Source organism: Monopterus albus, unplaced genomic scaffold, assembly GCF_001952655.1.
Source record: "Monopterus albus unplaced genomic scaffold, M_albus_1.0 scaffold4.1, whole genome shotgun sequence".
Lineage (NCBI taxonomy): Eukaryota > Metazoa > Chordata > Actinopteri > Synbranchiformes > Synbranchidae > Monopterus > Monopterus albus.
The window spans coordinates 8,134,043-8,152,266 of NW_018127884.1; the positions used below are offsets into that span (position 1 = coordinate 8,134,043).

The window sequence follows — 18,224 nt, forward strand, 5'->3', positions numbered from 1 at the left end:
TCTTTCTCATTCACTTCCTCCAGGACCGACTTGAGGATACTCCTCACCAGGCCTTTAGACTCTTCTAAAACCTTTTAAACACACACAGAAACAGGAGAGGTTCATTTGGTTGTATTCAAATGAAACATTGCCTCCTGGTTTGTTTAGAGCAGGACCTACCACTGCACTGCAGGATGCCATTTCCTTCACACGTAGCATCACTTCTTGGTTAAATGTTGTTGGCCAGAAGACCTGTGAGACCAGACCTCGACTACATGCTTCTTGTGCCGTGAGTTTTCTTCCACAGAACAACATTTCATTAGCCTGCCAGTGGGGACAGGATGAGTGAAAAAGACAAAAATGTTTTCAGAATGTCATGCAATCCAAAGTAGTATTGATGAAAAATCTGCTGGCAATCAGGCGGTTATAAGAGAAATCAAATTAGATCAAGGGAAATTTGCCAAAAGCCTTGATATGTCTGGGACTCACCAGAGCTACACCTAGGATCTGGGGGAAGGTGTAAGAGGAGCAGCCAGAGGGAGTGAGATGGAGGGCAGCACAGGGAGTTTGGAACCAGGCCCTCTCACTGGCCCACACCACATCACACAGCGGTAGGATGGATGCCCCTAAGCCCAGAGCAGGCCCATTTATTGCCACCACAATGGGTTTCTTGAACTGGATGAATGCCAACACAAAATCCCTAAAGGAATCACAGGACACTCAGACTCAGTACCGACTCTCTCAAGTGTAAAGGTAAGTGATAAGAGCCAGTGTTTATAGTAAAAAGATTTCTTCTTACTGTACAGCATCTGCGATGCGGCTGCTCTCTTTTCTGCGGTCAGTGGACAGACGCCCTATCAGGTAAGACGGTTCCAGGCCACTGCAGAAAACAGTCCCCACAGAACTGAGCAATAATAATTTACTGTCATCAGCAGCAGCGTTGCCCAGAGCTCGACACACTTCCTTCATGATCTGCAGAGATAAAGACAGAGATGTGTGTTACATTCTTCAGTTTCTTGACACACAAGGGAAGGCTGGGAAAAAAAGATGGAAGAATGGGATGGCAAGAATGCTCATTTCAGTTTCCACACTGCTGACAGTTAATGGAAACTTAAAGTGTGTCTCTGAAAAAGGCTTTTCAACTAGCGTAAGTCAGGGCACAGTAATTTGCATATTTTCAGTTGAGGGGCCGCAGACTGTCACTATCCAATTTATACAGGCTCTTGTTCATGTTACATACTGTATATATTAAATATCTCTACAGTTGAAATCCCTCAGCTCATACTTTTATCTAGCTTAATAAAAAGAGAAAATTATAATTCAAGCTTTTAGTCTCTTGCTACCTGCATATAAAACATGTTTTAGTTTGTTTTGCAAATGATTTCTGTTTAAAAATGTCATTTGACCATGGTATCAATAAACAACAAAACATTTCAAATAAGTTGAGTGAATAGTATTGAGAAATTCCACTAAACATCCATTCCATTAAATGAGCAATTTCAATCAACAAAAGTGATAGCATATAAGGGAGTTTTAAAAGAGGTTATGTCTAAAATATGATATCGCTGTCATGTCTGAATTTTACAAAATGCAAAGATACTTCTGAGGAGTAAATGCCAGCTGTAAAGGTATTTATTATTGGTGGATTTCTTTGATGTGGAGCATTATTTTAAAAGCGGCAGTTTTCAGTTATTGCAGGCTTCACTTTTACAAACATCAACAGTAACAGGACCCTCACCAATGCCATTTGCTTAGTCAGCTGTCTTGGCTGCATGTCGATAGCAGCTACACATGCCTACTGGCTGTAGCATGAGACAACTAGGAGTTGTATGAGATGTTATGCACTTCTAGATAAAATATGATGCAAACATTTCTTGTGTTAATTGATCTATAAGAATTAATCAAAGGAACTGTGGGAAAACAAATCAATGGTCAGACAGAGTATTCTTGCAGTGCAATACCTCATCAAATGGGGCCAACATAGAGATGCAGTCTGATGAGAAATACATTTCTCCCTCCCTGTTAATATCAGCAGAGCAGCATTCAGCATCAACAGATCAGTGCTTGGTCTTTGTCTCATGCGATGCAGTAGTGAGTGAGCAGACAGATGACCTGATAGGAAGTCGTCCGGAAACCCCTCTGCACTCAGTCTGCACATTAAACTACTGCATTTTAATCAGATTAACATCTCTGACCCATATTAACCATTCAACCTCAAAGTGAACTAAATTGTATTATGTTTCACCAAGCACATAATCTGTCCCCAGCTTTAGCTAAATGTGTGTATGTGTGTGTGTGAGAGACTACAAATCACAGTATTGCAGCAAGGTGAATTAAAATCCTGCTCAGATATATGAAGTAGGGACTGGCAGATGCTGGTTCCACTCTGTAAAACAGAGAGGGTGTAAAAAGAAGTCAAAGTGATATTCTTGTGCAGTGAGCAGAGGCCTCAAGGATATTTGTAGACAAACAAAGCTGGTATCCACAACAAACAAGCTTGCAACTGCATGGTTCAGCTCCCTAATCAAACAACCTTTGGTTTAAAATGTTTTTAAGGTCTGACACACCTGTTTAAGTTGGATTCCTCAGTTTTCAGAAGCCATTTTTTGACATTGTTTTCTTGGGAACAGTTTTTGCTTTCTAAAAGCATAAATAGCTTGTCTTTTTCTGGAAATCACACCCTCGTTCATTCATTTACTGCTCCAAATACATCCGACACTCAATACTGTAGTTTACTCCATAGCGAGCAGTATATTAAGATTTCTTACACTTATGAATCATCATCATTTTATGTCATCACCGACAGCTGTAAAGTCCCACAACTGCAATTTTCACATCTATAAATGTGACATGCTATAGTTTGGGATCGCTGGGAAAAAAGTACTTTTTTATGAGGGGTCTATAAAGCAATTATATCACACCCATAATTTAGCCACTTAAATAAAATGGCAGACATAAAATATAGGGCACTATATGGTAAATAGAGAGGGGTTTTGAAGAGAGTCCAGGTGTTTGGGAGAGCTTTATCAAGGGTCCTGTTATTGTACATGCTGGCTCACTGTCATGGCTTACTGGGACACTTGAACTGAGCTGAGCCGTCGTTAATGTTATTAGTAACACCTGTGCTTTCCTACTGTGACTGCTGTCAAAGAGGACAACTGGGACTCTTTCTTCCTGTTAATTACTGCTTAATGAAAGGCAGGTGTGCAAGAATTAAGCCTACATATACTGTCTTGTCATTACAGACACTGTATGTGACTATACAAACAAATGCCTTCAATTTTAGACAACAAATATAGAAATATGTTGACAGCTAATGAGTGGTCAGAATCTGAGAAGCTTCCAAATACAAAAAGCTACTAATATCCCTTTGTTCACTTTGTTTTTTTAATGAACAAATATAGTGTTCTTATAGTGAGTGTACTGATAAATCACAAGAACAAAAACACTTCAGTGGCTGTTTACCATTGGAGCAGGCAGGTACAGTACATTAGGCCAGAAAGCTGTTAGAAAGAGAACTAGTTAAAGCTTGAGGGACTTTCTCTCCTAAACCAAGCAGCACCCAATTGGATGAAAAATTGTCAAAATTGAAAAAATGAAAATGAACATTTTCAGTAAGCACATCTGCAGAATCTCTTGTTCCTGTAGCTTCAGAGACTGAGAGACAGAGAAGGTGTTATCAGAGCAGTTTGGTAAGTCTACAGCTCATGAGCTTAGGCTCACACATGCATGCACAGTTTGGGACACTTCAGTGTCTGTGAAGTAGAGGCTACCGTGCAATGATGCTGAATCACAGCCGGAACTGTCAGGTTTGCTCTGGCCGCTCTGGCCTCCCTCACCTTTCCTACTGTCTCTTGCCCATTAACACTAATCACGTTCACCTGTTCCTCACTCCCTTATCACCAGCTGCACTTGATTAGGTTGCTCACTATATTACCCGGTTTCACTCCTCAGTCACTTGCCAGTTTGTTCTTGTCTCTAGGCCATTTTTTCTCCGTGCTGTCTCGTTTTTTGTATATTATTATTCCCCCACCATCACCACCGACCAGCCCAGGAGTGACCCAGCCTACGCAGCTCGGCCCAGCTCTCCATCTCCTCACCTCCTACTGTTGGTCAACACCCGGTTACTACTCATCGACAGGACTACGCACTATTTCCCTCTGTGCATTTTGTTATTTCTCCTCATCACTGTACATAATAAATCACTGCTTGCATCGAAGTCGGCTACCTGGGTCCGCCTCTTTCTCACATAACGGCACATAACAGGAACCACCCTCCTGTAGAAGATCTAAGACACATCACACAATCTGAGAGAAGGAAAATCCTAGATGCTTATTTCTGGGCTAGAGGTAGTTGATTGTGATACATGCCATTATCTGTGGCTAAACGTACTAATTATTAACGGACCTCCAGGGGAGCTGTAGAAAAGAGGCATTAAAAACTGTATTTTGATTTATTAAAAAGTGTCAACTCACAAGAGATCAAGAGTGAAAACATCTCCCAATAAAGTATCATTTTGTGTGTTATATGGGATTTTGGCCCACTGCTATTCAACCTGCACTGGTTCCTGCTCCCTCTGGGTCAGATCATAATAATGTTGCCTATCATTGTTAGACAGATGACACTCAGGGACAGAGTGAGTAAATACATGGATGCAATCTAATTTCCTTCAGTTAAACAAAGATAAGACTGAAGTTATTGTTTTTGGCAACAAAAAGAAAAGGACAGAAGTTAATGATCAGCTTGATCCTAGAGCTATAAAAACTCAATTTAAGAAATCTTGGTGTCATAATTGACTCAAATTTGAGCTTCACCATTCACATCAAGAACATAACTAAATCAGGTTTTTATCATCTCAAACCAACAGCAAGACTCAGAGGTCTCATGTCCAGACAAGATTTAGAAAAACTGATTCACATCTTGATCTCCAGCGGGCTGGACTATTGCAACAGTCTTTTGTCTGGTCTTCCCAAAAAGACTGTTGGAGAACTTCAGCTCATTCAGAATGCAGCTGCCAGAGTTTTAACAAGAGCTAGGAGAACTGATCACATCACTCCTGTTCTTAAATCCTTACACCGGCTACCAGTTACCTACAGAACTGACTTTAAAGTGCTTTTGATAGTTTCTAAATCACTCAGCGACATGGGGCCCAAATACTTTTCTGATCTTGTTGAAAAATACAAACCCAGCAGGGCTCTAAAACTGATTCACATCTTGATCTCCAGCGGGCTGGACTATTGCAACAGTCTTTTGTCTGGTCTTCCCAAAAAGACTGTTGGAGAACTTCAGCTCATTCAGAATGCAGCTGCCAGAGTTTTAACAAGAGCTAGGAGAACTGATCACATCACTCCTGTTCTTAAATCCTTACACCGGCTACCAGTTACCTACAGAACTGACTTTAAAGTGCTTTTGATAGTTTCTAAATCACTCAGCGACATGGGGCCCAAATACTTTTCTGATCTTGTTGAAAAATACAAACCCAGCAGGGCTCTGAGATGCTTAGGAAGCAGCCAACTGGTAGAACCTCGGGTCAGAACCAAACAGGGTGAAGCTGCTTTTAGCTACTATGCTGCTCACAGATGGAACCGACTTCCTGATGACCTTCACTGTGCCCCATCACTAGTGTCAAGTCTTGACTGAAAACTTGCCTGTTTTCCTGTGCCTTTGTTTGACTGGTTTCTCTGCTGTACCTTCTGCACTGTAACTGCTAGATAACCATGTTTAAGACCCTTTTCTTTGTTTATTTGATATCTTTTAAATTTATTTTCACCTAGTCTTAACATTTTTTTCTGGTTTTAATGCTTATTGTTTTTTAATACTGTTTCTGTTTTTCCTTGCCTTAAAGTAGTGCTGTGAATCGCCTCTGTGTGTGAAATGTGCTATATAAATAAGGCTGCCTTGCCTATATTTTAGTCAGTCTAATTTAATGACCTAGATGGCATATGGCCTCTCCAGCTTGTGTACTGGGTCATTATCAGCTAGTGATGAGCAAACAGAAAACGAGGGCAGAAGACATCTTCATTGCTTTCATCATCTATCAACATTTTAAAAGCATTTATGCATAATTCCAAAAACCAGATATTTTGGCTGATTAAAACTGCTGGTACAACAAGTTGATAATTCCTAAATTACAACTGTAAAAATAAAAAAATGAAATGTTTAAAATAGCACGGTATTCACTAAATAGGGTTCAAATGAACAGAAGAGTGAACAGACTGGCATTCAAAAGTGCAGCTGCAGAAAGCATGTAGTGAAGAGGAAATTTAAATGCACCAGCTTGATGTTGATTGGAGTGTGGAAATGAGCAGCCAATCACAGACCGGTACTTCCCTGCAGGCAAGCCAATTCAAGGAGTGAATCATCACAATACAAGAAGCTCCAGCATCAGAGCAGAGAGCCATTAAACCACATTGAGTGTTGCAGATGCACATGTTCCAGCCTTATTAAACTCATTCATTTTTTAAAATCTTTTTGAGTTTAAGCCTAGGAAGCACGTTGTGGTAATAATGAGCCTACACATGAACAAGTGCCACTCAAAAATAGGTTTAATATTGTTAAATATGAATATCAGAAACTGTGATAAAAAAAATTTAAATCTCCCTTGTCACAGTGACATATGACAGACAGTGCCACTTCTGCATTCTTTTCCACCATTAGAGGTTGATTTCATGGAAGGAGTTTGATTGACACGAGTTAGCAGGTGATCGACAAATTGCGGAGGAGACTGTAAGAAAGCACGTGAAAAGCCAGCGAACACAGCTTGGCTCAGATTCTTCACCCTAAACGCCTATGGAGAAGACTCAGCTGCTTTATCATCAGACCTCATCAAAGGTGCTTCTAAAAATAGTGAGATCCTGTTTACACACTGAACCTGATGGCAAATCATCAGTTTATTCATTTACCAAAGATTTTTGTTTCAGACTTCATCAAACCTGAACATCTGAATTTTCAGTCATCTCAAATTTATTTTCAAAGCTTCTTTTGGATCGAAGTATCTGTATAACATTATAAAATGAAACTAACAAGTTGTCCAGTTGTTTGGGTTGCTAGTTTGGGGCATGTTAAAAATTATATTTTGACAATGCTCCAGTTTTATAAACCAACACATTTAAAGATAGATAATTGTATAGTTACAGCATTTAGCTATTTGATTGTTGAGCTTACATTTTTGAACATCATCTCTTAACATCTGTCAAGTTTTGTTCTTGTAAACTCTGTCATCGCTGACAGATATGTCAGCTTCATTCCTACATAGCACTGGAAATCTCTACATAATGATCTCCTCTGTGAACTTGCTGCATAATTTCCACACTGGCTCAACTAACATTTTGCTGCAATAACAACAGATGGCATAACACTGGATTTACATGTTTCCCTAATTACTCTACTAGTAGAAACCTTGTTTGGCAGGAGGCAGTATTGAGGCAACGCTCTCTCTCTACAAAGGCTAGAGCCCAAGAGCTATTTTCTAACCTTCTTTTGCTGAGTATACGTGCTCTTTTTCAACAATGCCCTGTGTAAGAAGGAGCTAAGCATATTCACACCTGGCAGCTGTCAAATAAAGCCACAGTTTTCTAAGGTTTAGTCCTGAAAATCTTCCCTGGAGCAGTTGAGGAGTTGGTGTATAGCTCCAGGGCATCTCTACAGCAGTTACTGAGGAAACTTTTCTCATTTATTTCTTTTTCCCCAAACAGAGCTCAATAGCAACTGGGGCCCATTCAAAAAGTTAGATAATTAAATGTCAGACTTGATATATTGATATGCCACAAAAACACAGAATGTATGGTCTGATGGACTTCCATAAATGAAAATGAAAAATAGTAACTCATAGGTATAAGCTGTAGATGGGTGTGTGGGGTGTAGCCTCTTCTCACCTCTGGCGTCAGTGCATTGTTGTCTGTGGTTTGACTGGAGAGCAGGACATGCGTGAAGCCCTCCTCCTTCCTGACCACAATGTCTCGGAATCGACAGTTGTTCTCGTTCTGTCGCACATTGTACCTGAGCCGCTTGTCGAACACGTAGCATTTCTCCTCAGCCAGCTTCCGCTTTACTGAACTGTGCAGCTGCATCTTCCCGTTGGCAAGAGGGGAGCCTAACACAGGTGAGGGATGACAGGACAAGTCAATCTGTCTTCTTGGACATGTAGCCATTAGACATCTTTAGGTCAAACTGATAGCTAAAACACCTCCATGACACAAACTCTGCCTGGAATATACATTTAATAAGCATGTGTACAAAAAGCTGATGTTAGTTTCTAGCAACACTGCTACATGTAAATATACTGTAACTTCCCAACAGCTTATTAGAGCAGAAAACAAGTACTCAGGTGATTTTTTTTTACATATCTCTAGTTAGCTATATTTTACAAACCACTTATTTTAAAGTTTATATGTCCATAACAAATATCAGTTTGCAAGTACATCAAAGCTGAATGAAGAAGTAACTTTGACAAATTTAATGGACTGTTACACAAAACATTTTAGGAAAAAACATCAGTCAGTGGGAAAAACACTGACCTTAATTTTCACTTCACCCAGTGAAATGATCTAAACCAGTGCTTTAGATTTTATGGTTAAACTGAGGAATCTTAAAAATATTGTGGACTATGGCTTGTTTTTCTTTGATACATGCTTGATTCGATTTGTTTAAAACAGCATGTCTGCATGTCTATCTAGACTGTACTGTCTGCTGATGCTTTTCCTCACAGCAAGTTTTTATTTACTTCAACAGTGTGCATGTCTTTTTTTTCCTTTTACATCAACTTAAGTGTGAAACACAACTACGTTACAGTGGCTCAGACCCTTAGTTCAGTACTCTGTAGGAGCCCCTTTAACAGCAATCACTGCTTCCAGTCTTCCTGGTTAAGTCTCTACCAGGTTTCTACATCTGATATGGGCAGTTTATCCCACTCTTCCTGGCAAAGCCTATCAAGCTCCACCAGACTGGATGGGAAGTGTCTCTCCACTCCTCAGGTCTCTCCACAGATGTTCTATAGGGGTGTAAATCTGGGCTTTGGCCGGGCCACTCAGGGACAGCCAGAGACTTGTGCTGAGGCAACTTCAGTGTTGTCTTAGCTGTGTGCTGGTCTGATAATTATCAGATCACTGACTATGAAATCCTTACCGATAAATGATCTGATTCTCCAGCATCACCTGGATATGATTGGTTCGTGTGAAACTAGGCTCAAACCAAAAGTGTTCTTTCCATTAAATGAAGCTTCCCCACCTGAGTATACCAGTGCCCATGTTGCTCAGGCTACTAAACAAGGTATTGCATTAATTTACAAGTCTTTTCTCATTTTGATCTCCAAACTGGATATTTCTTTCATCTTTTTTAGGCTCTTGTACCTCCATCTATAAACAGTTGTATCCAGTGCATCAGACTCTGACCATTGATCTCGTGGTACTCTAGACCACTATGCCCTTTACTCACAGTTTTTTTTAGAAATCTAAAGAACTCATATCAGACCTTGTTACTCATTCTGATGAGATTCTTAATATTCATGGTGTCTTGATACTCACCCGAATAAGGCATGTGATCCTCTATGTAAAACGTTTTTTTGTCACTCATTGATAATTGGTTTCCCCCAGCCTGTATGTGGACCTACTCACTGCACTGATGTGCTGGACAAACAAGTCTGATGGAGGCTCCACCTCCCAACTAACAGGACTTTAAAAAATCTGCTTGTGTCATGATGTCAGGTACCTTAAAGCACCTTCAGAGATCTTCTGTCTTGATGCGCCAGAGCCATTTTGGTGGGACAAGGAGTCCTACGCAATATTAAGTAGGTGGTTTTAATGTTGTGACTGGTCTAACATCTGGTTTTGTTCAGTTCACATGACCTCATTTGCACATTTTGCTTCCAGCCCACTGAGTCCATAATCACTGTGACGTCCTCAGCTAGTATAGCAAGTTAATGAGTGGAACTGAAGGTGCTAAAGGAAGTGAGCGGTGCAGTCTTCTGATGATTTGGAGATTAGGATTCAAAACGGCTGCTGGAGTGATACCCATTTTAGCGTTCTCACATAGAGAAGCTCTCATCTCACACTCACTAATCAAGTGTGGTGCTTCAAAATGAGTGAACAACTGACGGATTCCATATGGATCTTTTATGAGATCTTTCTATTTTCAAGTGCACATTCTTGTCTAGAACTGGCAATGAAGCACCAAAATTTACACTTGCTGCCACTCGTTCAATATGTTGGTTAACATGGCTGGAATTATGAAAAAGAAGCCAACAACCAACAGTCAGCTAGACCCTAAGACACACAGGGTACATGCCTTGGCCTAGTGCAAACATTCTATGTATTATTGGGTATCTGAACATAACAGTATGTTTCTGACACCCACAACAGAGGACAAAACCTTCCCTAAGAGTCATTATAGACATGGACAAACCTCATATTAATGCTGCTGCTGCCGATGCGGTAAATTACCCAACCATTCCAATCTGGACTTCTGTTAAATAAGCCAAGATGACTTTTTGAAACCATATTTAATAATTAACTATAGTGGTACAAGCCCTGGACTGTGACCCATGAGAAATCCAAAGGTGTTATCAGCTGCTCCTGTAGTAAAGAACCATGGCAGGAGCTTTACGAGATGTGTCAGCACAAGTCTCTTCAGTATACAGTATAAGTATGCCTACAAAAATCGACTTTATTTATCTTTATAAGCAGTGCAATCTATCACGTAACAGAAAATACTTAGACATACCACAAAAAAAAGTCAAAAAGATAAATGTGCAATCTGCTATGCAGCTACCAAGATCTTCTCAGTTCCTATTATACATACCCATGTAGAAAATTGTGCATCCCAGAACATTTTGCATTAGAACCAAAACTGACTTATATGCATGATTGATAATGGCTGCTTGAGCTTACCACAGATTTATCATATAGGCGTATGACCCAATAACCCAATAATATCATCACAGAGCACTAGCTTGTTGATCTGACTGAACTGCCATTTTGTTTCACTTAACTATTTATATCCCTGAAAAATATGTTCAATGTGGGCAGCAAAGGTCTGAGACCAGGCTACAAAAACACTGATAAGTTTATTTCTTAACTGTAAAATGTCCTACTCACATCTCTGTTGTTCTCAGTTCCTTAACAACCACATTTAAGACATCCTTATCAAGCATGTTTGTTAATGTTACTCAATTCTGTTTTGTAAGAAAAAAACTAATACTGGTTGATATAAAGCGATCAAGTGAAGTCCTGACATCACATCTGGGCTAGCCTCTGTTGCATGGATAGCTCAAGACAATCTCTCACTGAACATTTCATTCCTGGATTTTCCATAAAATGAAGCATGTTTCTGGGGTCCACTGAAGATATCAGAAAATGAAACCTTTGTGATTTCCATAATGTTACCAGACATGGTCTCTTATGGGAGATTGTGTTTGCTAATAATGAATAAACGGCCATATGAGATTCTTGTCATTTACCTGCTTATTACCTGTTTTTTAATTTTTTTTTTATTTACTATCTTAACATCTTACCTCGTTCAGTGGTGAACTGCTGTCTAGTGGTATCCATGTCTCCTAGTTCTTCGTCCACTCTGTCTGAGGGCAGTCTATGTGATCTTGCTGCTGTCCTGTACATGAGGGGCTCCATCTCTCCATTTGGGAGTCCATTATGAGGAACACTCAATGGAGGAACAAAGTGAGGCGCCCCTGGTGGAGGAGCCTTGTATGACATGGCTTTGCTCATTCTGTCCCCTAAAGCATGCTTCCCGGGTCCTACGCCCACCTTCCTGTGCTTCTGAGTGAGCCGTGAGCCTCCACTTCCGATCCCTAGAACAGTTCCTACCCGGACCCCTATTGCTGGACTACAAGTCCTTTTCTTTTTCTTGGCTTCAGACCGAGCTCTGGTGTTGTCTGTGGCAGATGGGTGACTGGTGATGAGCGGCTCTCCACGATTCTTTGGAACTTTGGGTCGTTTGTGCGAGTGCAGTCTCAAGCTGTTGAACTGGTCAATGAATTCCTCACAGTGCAGTAGGTGGTGCTCTGGCTCCCACGTGTCCTCCTTACTGCCGTAACCTTTCCACCTAATCAAGTATTCCCACTTACCCTTCTTGTTCCGCCTCTTGTCCACAATCCGCTCCACCTGGAGGCAAAAAGACTAAATAATTAAGAAGAAAGGTTTTCCAACTCCCAAAACACTTATCCATAAGTAAGCATTAAGGGAAAATAAATTTTATGTACTAATAAACTGATCGGTCAAAATGTTCAAATTCCACACATAAAGGTTTTAATATCTTATGAAATGAAACAAAAATTGGTTCATCAAGGTCAAAGGTCAAAGTGTTTGTTTGTAATATGTACAGTTAGGAAACATGTTTCCCTGTACAATGAATTTCTTACTTTGCCGTCCATATGAATGTCACATAATACACGTGAAATATAAAGCATTTGAGCAATAACACAAATCTAAATAGGCAGTAAAATCACAAATCTAAGGCACTTTAAAGGAGCATTTGAAGAGGGCAAATAAAATACAACAAGAACACAATATAATGCAGAGAGAATATATGCTATGTGGGAGCCGTGGAGTGTAAATACTCAGCAGTGACTGTGTAATTATGCTTGTGCAAAATGAGCATGTAAACAGCACAGATGGAATTACATGGCGTAGATCCTGAGTCATCTGTTTAGGAGTCTGATGGCAGAGGGAAAGAAAAAGTTTTTCAGCCTGGAGGTCCTGCATTTCACACTTCTGAACCTCCGGCCAGAGGGTAGGGAGGCGAACAGTCCGTGCTGGGGGTGGGTGGGGTCCTTGAGGATGGAGGCAGCTTTCCTACGCACCCTGAGGTGGTAAATGCTCTGCAGAGAGGGCAGTGGAGTCCTGGTGATCTTCTCCACAGTCTTTACCACTCTCTGCAAGTGCTTGCAGTCCATAGCAGTAGTGCTGCCATACCAGACAGTGATACAGCTGGTCAAGATGGTCTCAACAATGCAACTGTAGAAGTTGCAAAGGATCCTAGGCAACATGCCAAACCCCTCAGCCTCCTCAGGAAGTACAGCTGCTGTTGGGCCTTCTTGACCAGCTGGGTGGTATTGAGTGTCCAAGTGAGGTTCTCACTGGTGTGGATGCCTAAGTATTTGAAGCTGCTCACCCTCTCCACTTTGAGCCCCCGGATGAACAGTGGCTGATGAGTTCTCCTCTCCTTCCATCCACTATCATCTCCGTCTTGAACACATATATTTCTCCAGCAAGCTTGTTGGCTGCTTTAGTAGCGTACTAGATTCTTGCTGGTTTAAAATGACACAGTTACAAAACAGAAGCTCTTCCTTTTACAAAAAAGCTCAAAGCTAAGAATAATACCAGTCATTGCAGTAATGAAACTAACAGACAGCTAGGAATTAATCATTATTTATTATCTGCGTAAATGTAGGAATATGCCTCAGGTAAACATTTACTATGTTCTACTGAAATGCTTTATATGGGTGTCCTATTTAATTTTAATAGCACTTACAGGATCCGAGGCCCTTCATATGATTTTATGCTCCTGAAAAGTGGGACCTTATAAGAGCGTATGGCCACTTTGTGGGTGTAATTCATGGCCTAGCACCATGCATGGCTGCACTGTGGGTCCAGTGGCCACAGGACTGAAAATTTGTAGTGATTCATGATCCCTGAACAACCTGCAGGCCAGATTATCAAAATTTATACACAATAAAAATCTAAATCTAACAGGCAGATTTCCATTAAATTAACAAGCACATTCGTAATTCCCAGAGGATGAACAATATATATATACTGTATCTATATTATAATGTTGAATTATATTCTGAGACATCAGGGTGTGCCAAATCTTAAAAAGGTACATTTTGTGACACATGTCAAGCTTAAGATACGGGCTAATTCCCTGCAGAAGACAGATAAGAGACCAGAGTGGAGCTGAGATGAGCTGCAGGCAGCTATCATGAAGAAACCTTAAACATCGATAGTTTGAGGTCAAACCAACACTTGAAGAAAAGCCTGTGCATTTTTAAATTGTATTAGGCCAGCTAATGCTACAAAAAGAAAATGTGACTGTTTGACACAGGTGCTTAATTAGTGCTGTGACTAGTCAGAAATGAGCCCAGGTGTTAGTTGATATAAGGCATGAAATAAGAAACCCTAATGAAGTGCAGGTGTCCAGTTCTGTGGAAGTATGTTATCATACTCGAGATTTTTTTTCTGTCTTCCGCTGTCAGCAAAGTTAGTGAACTTACCTTGATTCAAATAAACTACTGACTATGGATTTAAAAAGTAGGTTGTTGCATAAACCACAGAGCAGTTACATATTCATTTATCATTTGCTAACAGACTATGATGGTGTCTGCTTATAACTTCACATAGTGTGTGTGTGTGGGTGCATGCGTGTGTGTGTGTGTGTGATTAATCACTCAGATAATAAGAGTGTGAGCTGTTGCTTGCAATTCAATTTGATTGCATTCAACTTGATTTGTGCAATTTAAAAAGGTGCTGATTAGACCCAAGGTGAAATTTCTGGCCAATACGTCATCACACTTCAGAATTTGATTAAATACAAACATGCATATTTTAAAGAGACAAATATTGTGGCATACTAAACTTAATAAAATGACTGTGGACTGGAAGTCCACTCCAGTAGGGGGTCTGACAAATCACACAATCCAAATGTTTAATATGCAGGTTTTGGTTGGATATCACTGCCTGACATTGATGTAGCCAACATGGGGGCGTGGGGGATGAGGTATGCTGACAAATATACAATAAAAATGACACACAATACCATCCTCAGGCTTTTTCTGATTTTACAGCAGTCCCTTAGAGTTAAGATAAATGCTGAATGCAGCTTATTTGGTCTTTAAGGCTTTAAGCATTCAGCAAATGACAAGTAAAAGTATAATGAGAGCATGTTAAACAACAATCATATGACATTTATTAGTATGGTTTCGGGCTATGAAACTGATGGTTGGAAAATGGTTGAAAGGTTTTCTTATTGGCTTTAGTGCAGCTGTGGTAATAACATTCATCATGTCCTCAGTGCTGCGCTTATTAACAGGAGTAAACAGCTTTTGATGGGTGAGCTTCAGGGGTGTCAGGCAATTGGGTTGCTGGACAATGTCACACTTAAGAGCACTGCGGAAAGACACATGCATAGAAAACAAGAGAAAGCTTGGGGGAAACCTGTGTACACAGACTGCACAGGTTTAGATTCACACTCAAACCTACTTAAGCATGAGCTGTAGACAATAAGTAAATGTGACACATTGGTTCCTCCAGCACCAACCAGAAGCCAAAGTGTTCATCAGCAGGGTATAAATTCCGACACCCCAGCAGCAGCAATGTCAACCATGATGACTAAACAGTAAAGTAGGCCTCATATTCCTTCCAAACTGTTTTTGTCAGATGGTTGGATAGCTTTAGAAACCCCCTCCCCCAGGGGCCGATTCCGTCTGACACTGGCCAAGGGGCAGGGCACACTGAACAGTCACCAGCCTATCACATGGCTGATGCATAGAGACAACCACTCACACTCAAACCTACAAGCAATTTAGAGTCTCCAATTAACCTAACCTGCATTGACCCCTGTTGGCCAAGAGGTTCACACTGGAAGTGATGAAGTGGTCTCCTCCTATTCAGTAACACACATCTAGCAAAGATCCGCCCACTGCAAACATTCAGCTCATATCAGTCAGCAATATGACAAAGAATTAAACAAGTTACAGCATGATAATGCCTGATCAAATATGATGATGATACGGCATCTGGTGAGACTATCAACCCTTTTCATTTACTATAAATCCAGTTTTATGTCAAACAGATTATAATTTTCATCATTTCCTACTGTGCTAGATTCCATTAGAAGCATGCTTGTTCTTGTGAAGGTACACAGGCATAAGATCAAGTATGATGCATCCCTTTGTAGGAAGTGAGTCTGTGAATATTCACTTCAGTGGAAATTAAAGGAGACCTGACATTGCCTGCTGTTTCTTGAGCCAGATATGGAGGAAGGTGGGAAAGTTTCAAACAAGGACCTAAATAAATGTTTAACATAAAAAAGGTAAATAACTAAAACACAGTGACATATTTAAACTGCACAGGCAGAAGTGCTCCACGTGTTTTAAGTAAATTATTTTCATTGCGGTTTCCCGCTCGATGGCAGAGTTACACTTGCTTCTCTCCAAACTTGTGCATAGTATTACACAAGGCTAGCAACGTAGATACCTTCATAAATAATTTACATCTTAAAACACAACGCTTGGATTTAACTGTTAACTGACCTTCTGTGCTCTTCTGACACTGGGGAGCTGTTCTGAGAGATTGACAGTTTTGCAAAATAGCAGACTAGCAAATCTGTCAGCGCATTATTTTGTTTTGAAATCTAAGAACTGTTGAGCTTTTTCTGTTGGATAAAAAGATACACAGTAAATTAGATTTTTTAAATAAGTTGAGGGGGAGCAGAGCTGCATAGTTCAGAATATACTGTGTCACCTGTAGAGACAGTATAGTTTGCCAACAGCTGTTGCACCAATATAGGCTAAATCACCTGGCCTCATTTTCATGCTGGTCTCATTTTCTGTGTTGCCCTTAACCTTTCAATAGTTAAACATGAAAACAGATTTTACAATACAGACAAAAAGAAGATTATTAACAAGACCCATATTTTTTATGCTGCATCTAACCATGCACCAGCACAGCAGAGACATATGCAGAGAAAAGTGGAGGAGGTAGACAGACAGGCCTAGTTGTGTACACAGACCAGAGGTTTAGTAACACTTAAGACTGAGCTGGAAGAGTGGTAGTGGGCATATCCTCCCTCTGCTGGCAAACTCCTTTTCAGCAACCTCCAGGCCCAAGGTGAGAAGCTCAAACAGTGGTATATCTCAGGATGTCCAGACAGGTGTGTAATGTACACTGACAGGATATCGCTTAGTAGTTACAGGTGCAAGAAAGCACACTTCTGACCACACCCATCAGTCATGTTGGGTCTGCATCACTACACAAATTTCACCACTCAGTGTTAGTGAAACGCACCAGACCAGGGGAATATTCCAGACAAGCAGGTTAAGTGAAAACATGGAGCTTCTTTACCCAGTGTGGAGGGAAACTGCAGGTTTTCAGTTCCAGAAACAGAGATCACTTTAACTCTGAGTCAGTTACCACAGTAACTTACCCCAACAAACCCAGAGCTTCTCCTCCATCCTGCCAAGAACCTGTCTGACAGGCCATATCAAAGCACATTAATCTGCAGACGTTTACATTGGGAGCAGAAGCTCAAAATCCTGGTCAGACATTAGTCTATTAGCTTGTTATCCACAACCTATTTTTAATAATGATACTGCTTTTATAATAAATCAGTCAGAGGCAGAGATGCGATCCTCACATTCTTAATGGTATTAGACATAGTTGATTCATAAATAGAATAAAATTAAATTAAATTAAATAATAGAATGTATGTACGTCTGTTATCTGTCATTCTAACACTGTGATTCTGCAGACATGAAGTCAACTGTCATGCTACCAACCAGTGTCCCTGCACTGAACCATGTAGTGTACATTAGGTTCTTTTTTAAAGTGAAGCTTTAACCATACAAGACTAAGCTATGAATAATCATTTCTCATCTTGTGATTGGTCGAGCTGATGGAACAATCATGATTACTGGTCATATTAGAAATTATGTGAATATTTTTGAGAATGATTGTAGTGTAACTTTAAAGACTTTAAGATATAAAAACTGGACTAAATGTAATTTAAAGTGAGCTTTGAATAAGCTGAGGGCTGGATGGTCTTGCTTTAACATTTCTGTTAGTCTGATTAAATTTACTGCACATTTATATAGCTATTAAATGCTGTTGAACAGGATTTTTAAATGTGTTACAGATGTATAAAAATGTACATTCACTGTAACACTAGTGCTTTTACAATTGCAAGTCATTATAATCATTATTGCTGGGTCAGACTATGAGCTTAGATTTATAGAAACATCTAAATAAACATATGTCATATCTGTTTACACTCATCTCCAGCTGTCACCAGCACTGTGACCCCATCAGATTACAGATGTTTAATAAATTAATAAATCTTTAAGAAATTAATGTAACAAACAGTAGGATTCTTTTTATATAAGCTGTTAAATATACTGTGGAACATAAGTGTACACACATTTACAGCTCATTCACGTTTCTGTCTTGCTGACTAAACCCACTGGTCTGCCGCCCACCCAGTGACCACAGTCAGACCAGAGAGCCGCAGCCACATGAGAG

The 18,224-nt window shown here is 40.2% G+C and overlaps 1 protein-coding gene across 1 annotated transcript in view; it reads right to left on the reverse strand.

Moving 5' to 3' along the window:
* LOC109965754 (chromodomain Y-like protein 2) overlaps window positions 1-18,224 on the reverse strand; it is a 23,964-nt gene that overhangs the window by 3,107 nt on the left and 2,633 nt on the right. Inside the window, exons 2-7 of the mRNA XM_020610050.1 lie at window positions 11,486-12,092; window positions 7,854-8,071; window positions 779-951; window positions 469-679; window positions 160-303; window positions 1-71 (exon numbers count right to left, since the gene is read on the reverse strand). The exon at window positions 1-71 is cut by the window's left edge and continues 3,107 nt beyond it. Of these exons, the coding sequence (XP_020465706.1) occupies window positions 1-71; window positions 160-303; window positions 469-679; window positions 779-951; window positions 7,854-8,071; window positions 11,486-12,092 (1,424 nt within the window). The remainder of the gene's footprint in view (window positions 72-159; window positions 304-468; window positions 680-778; window positions 952-7,853; window positions 8,072-11,485; window positions 12,093-18,224) is intronic.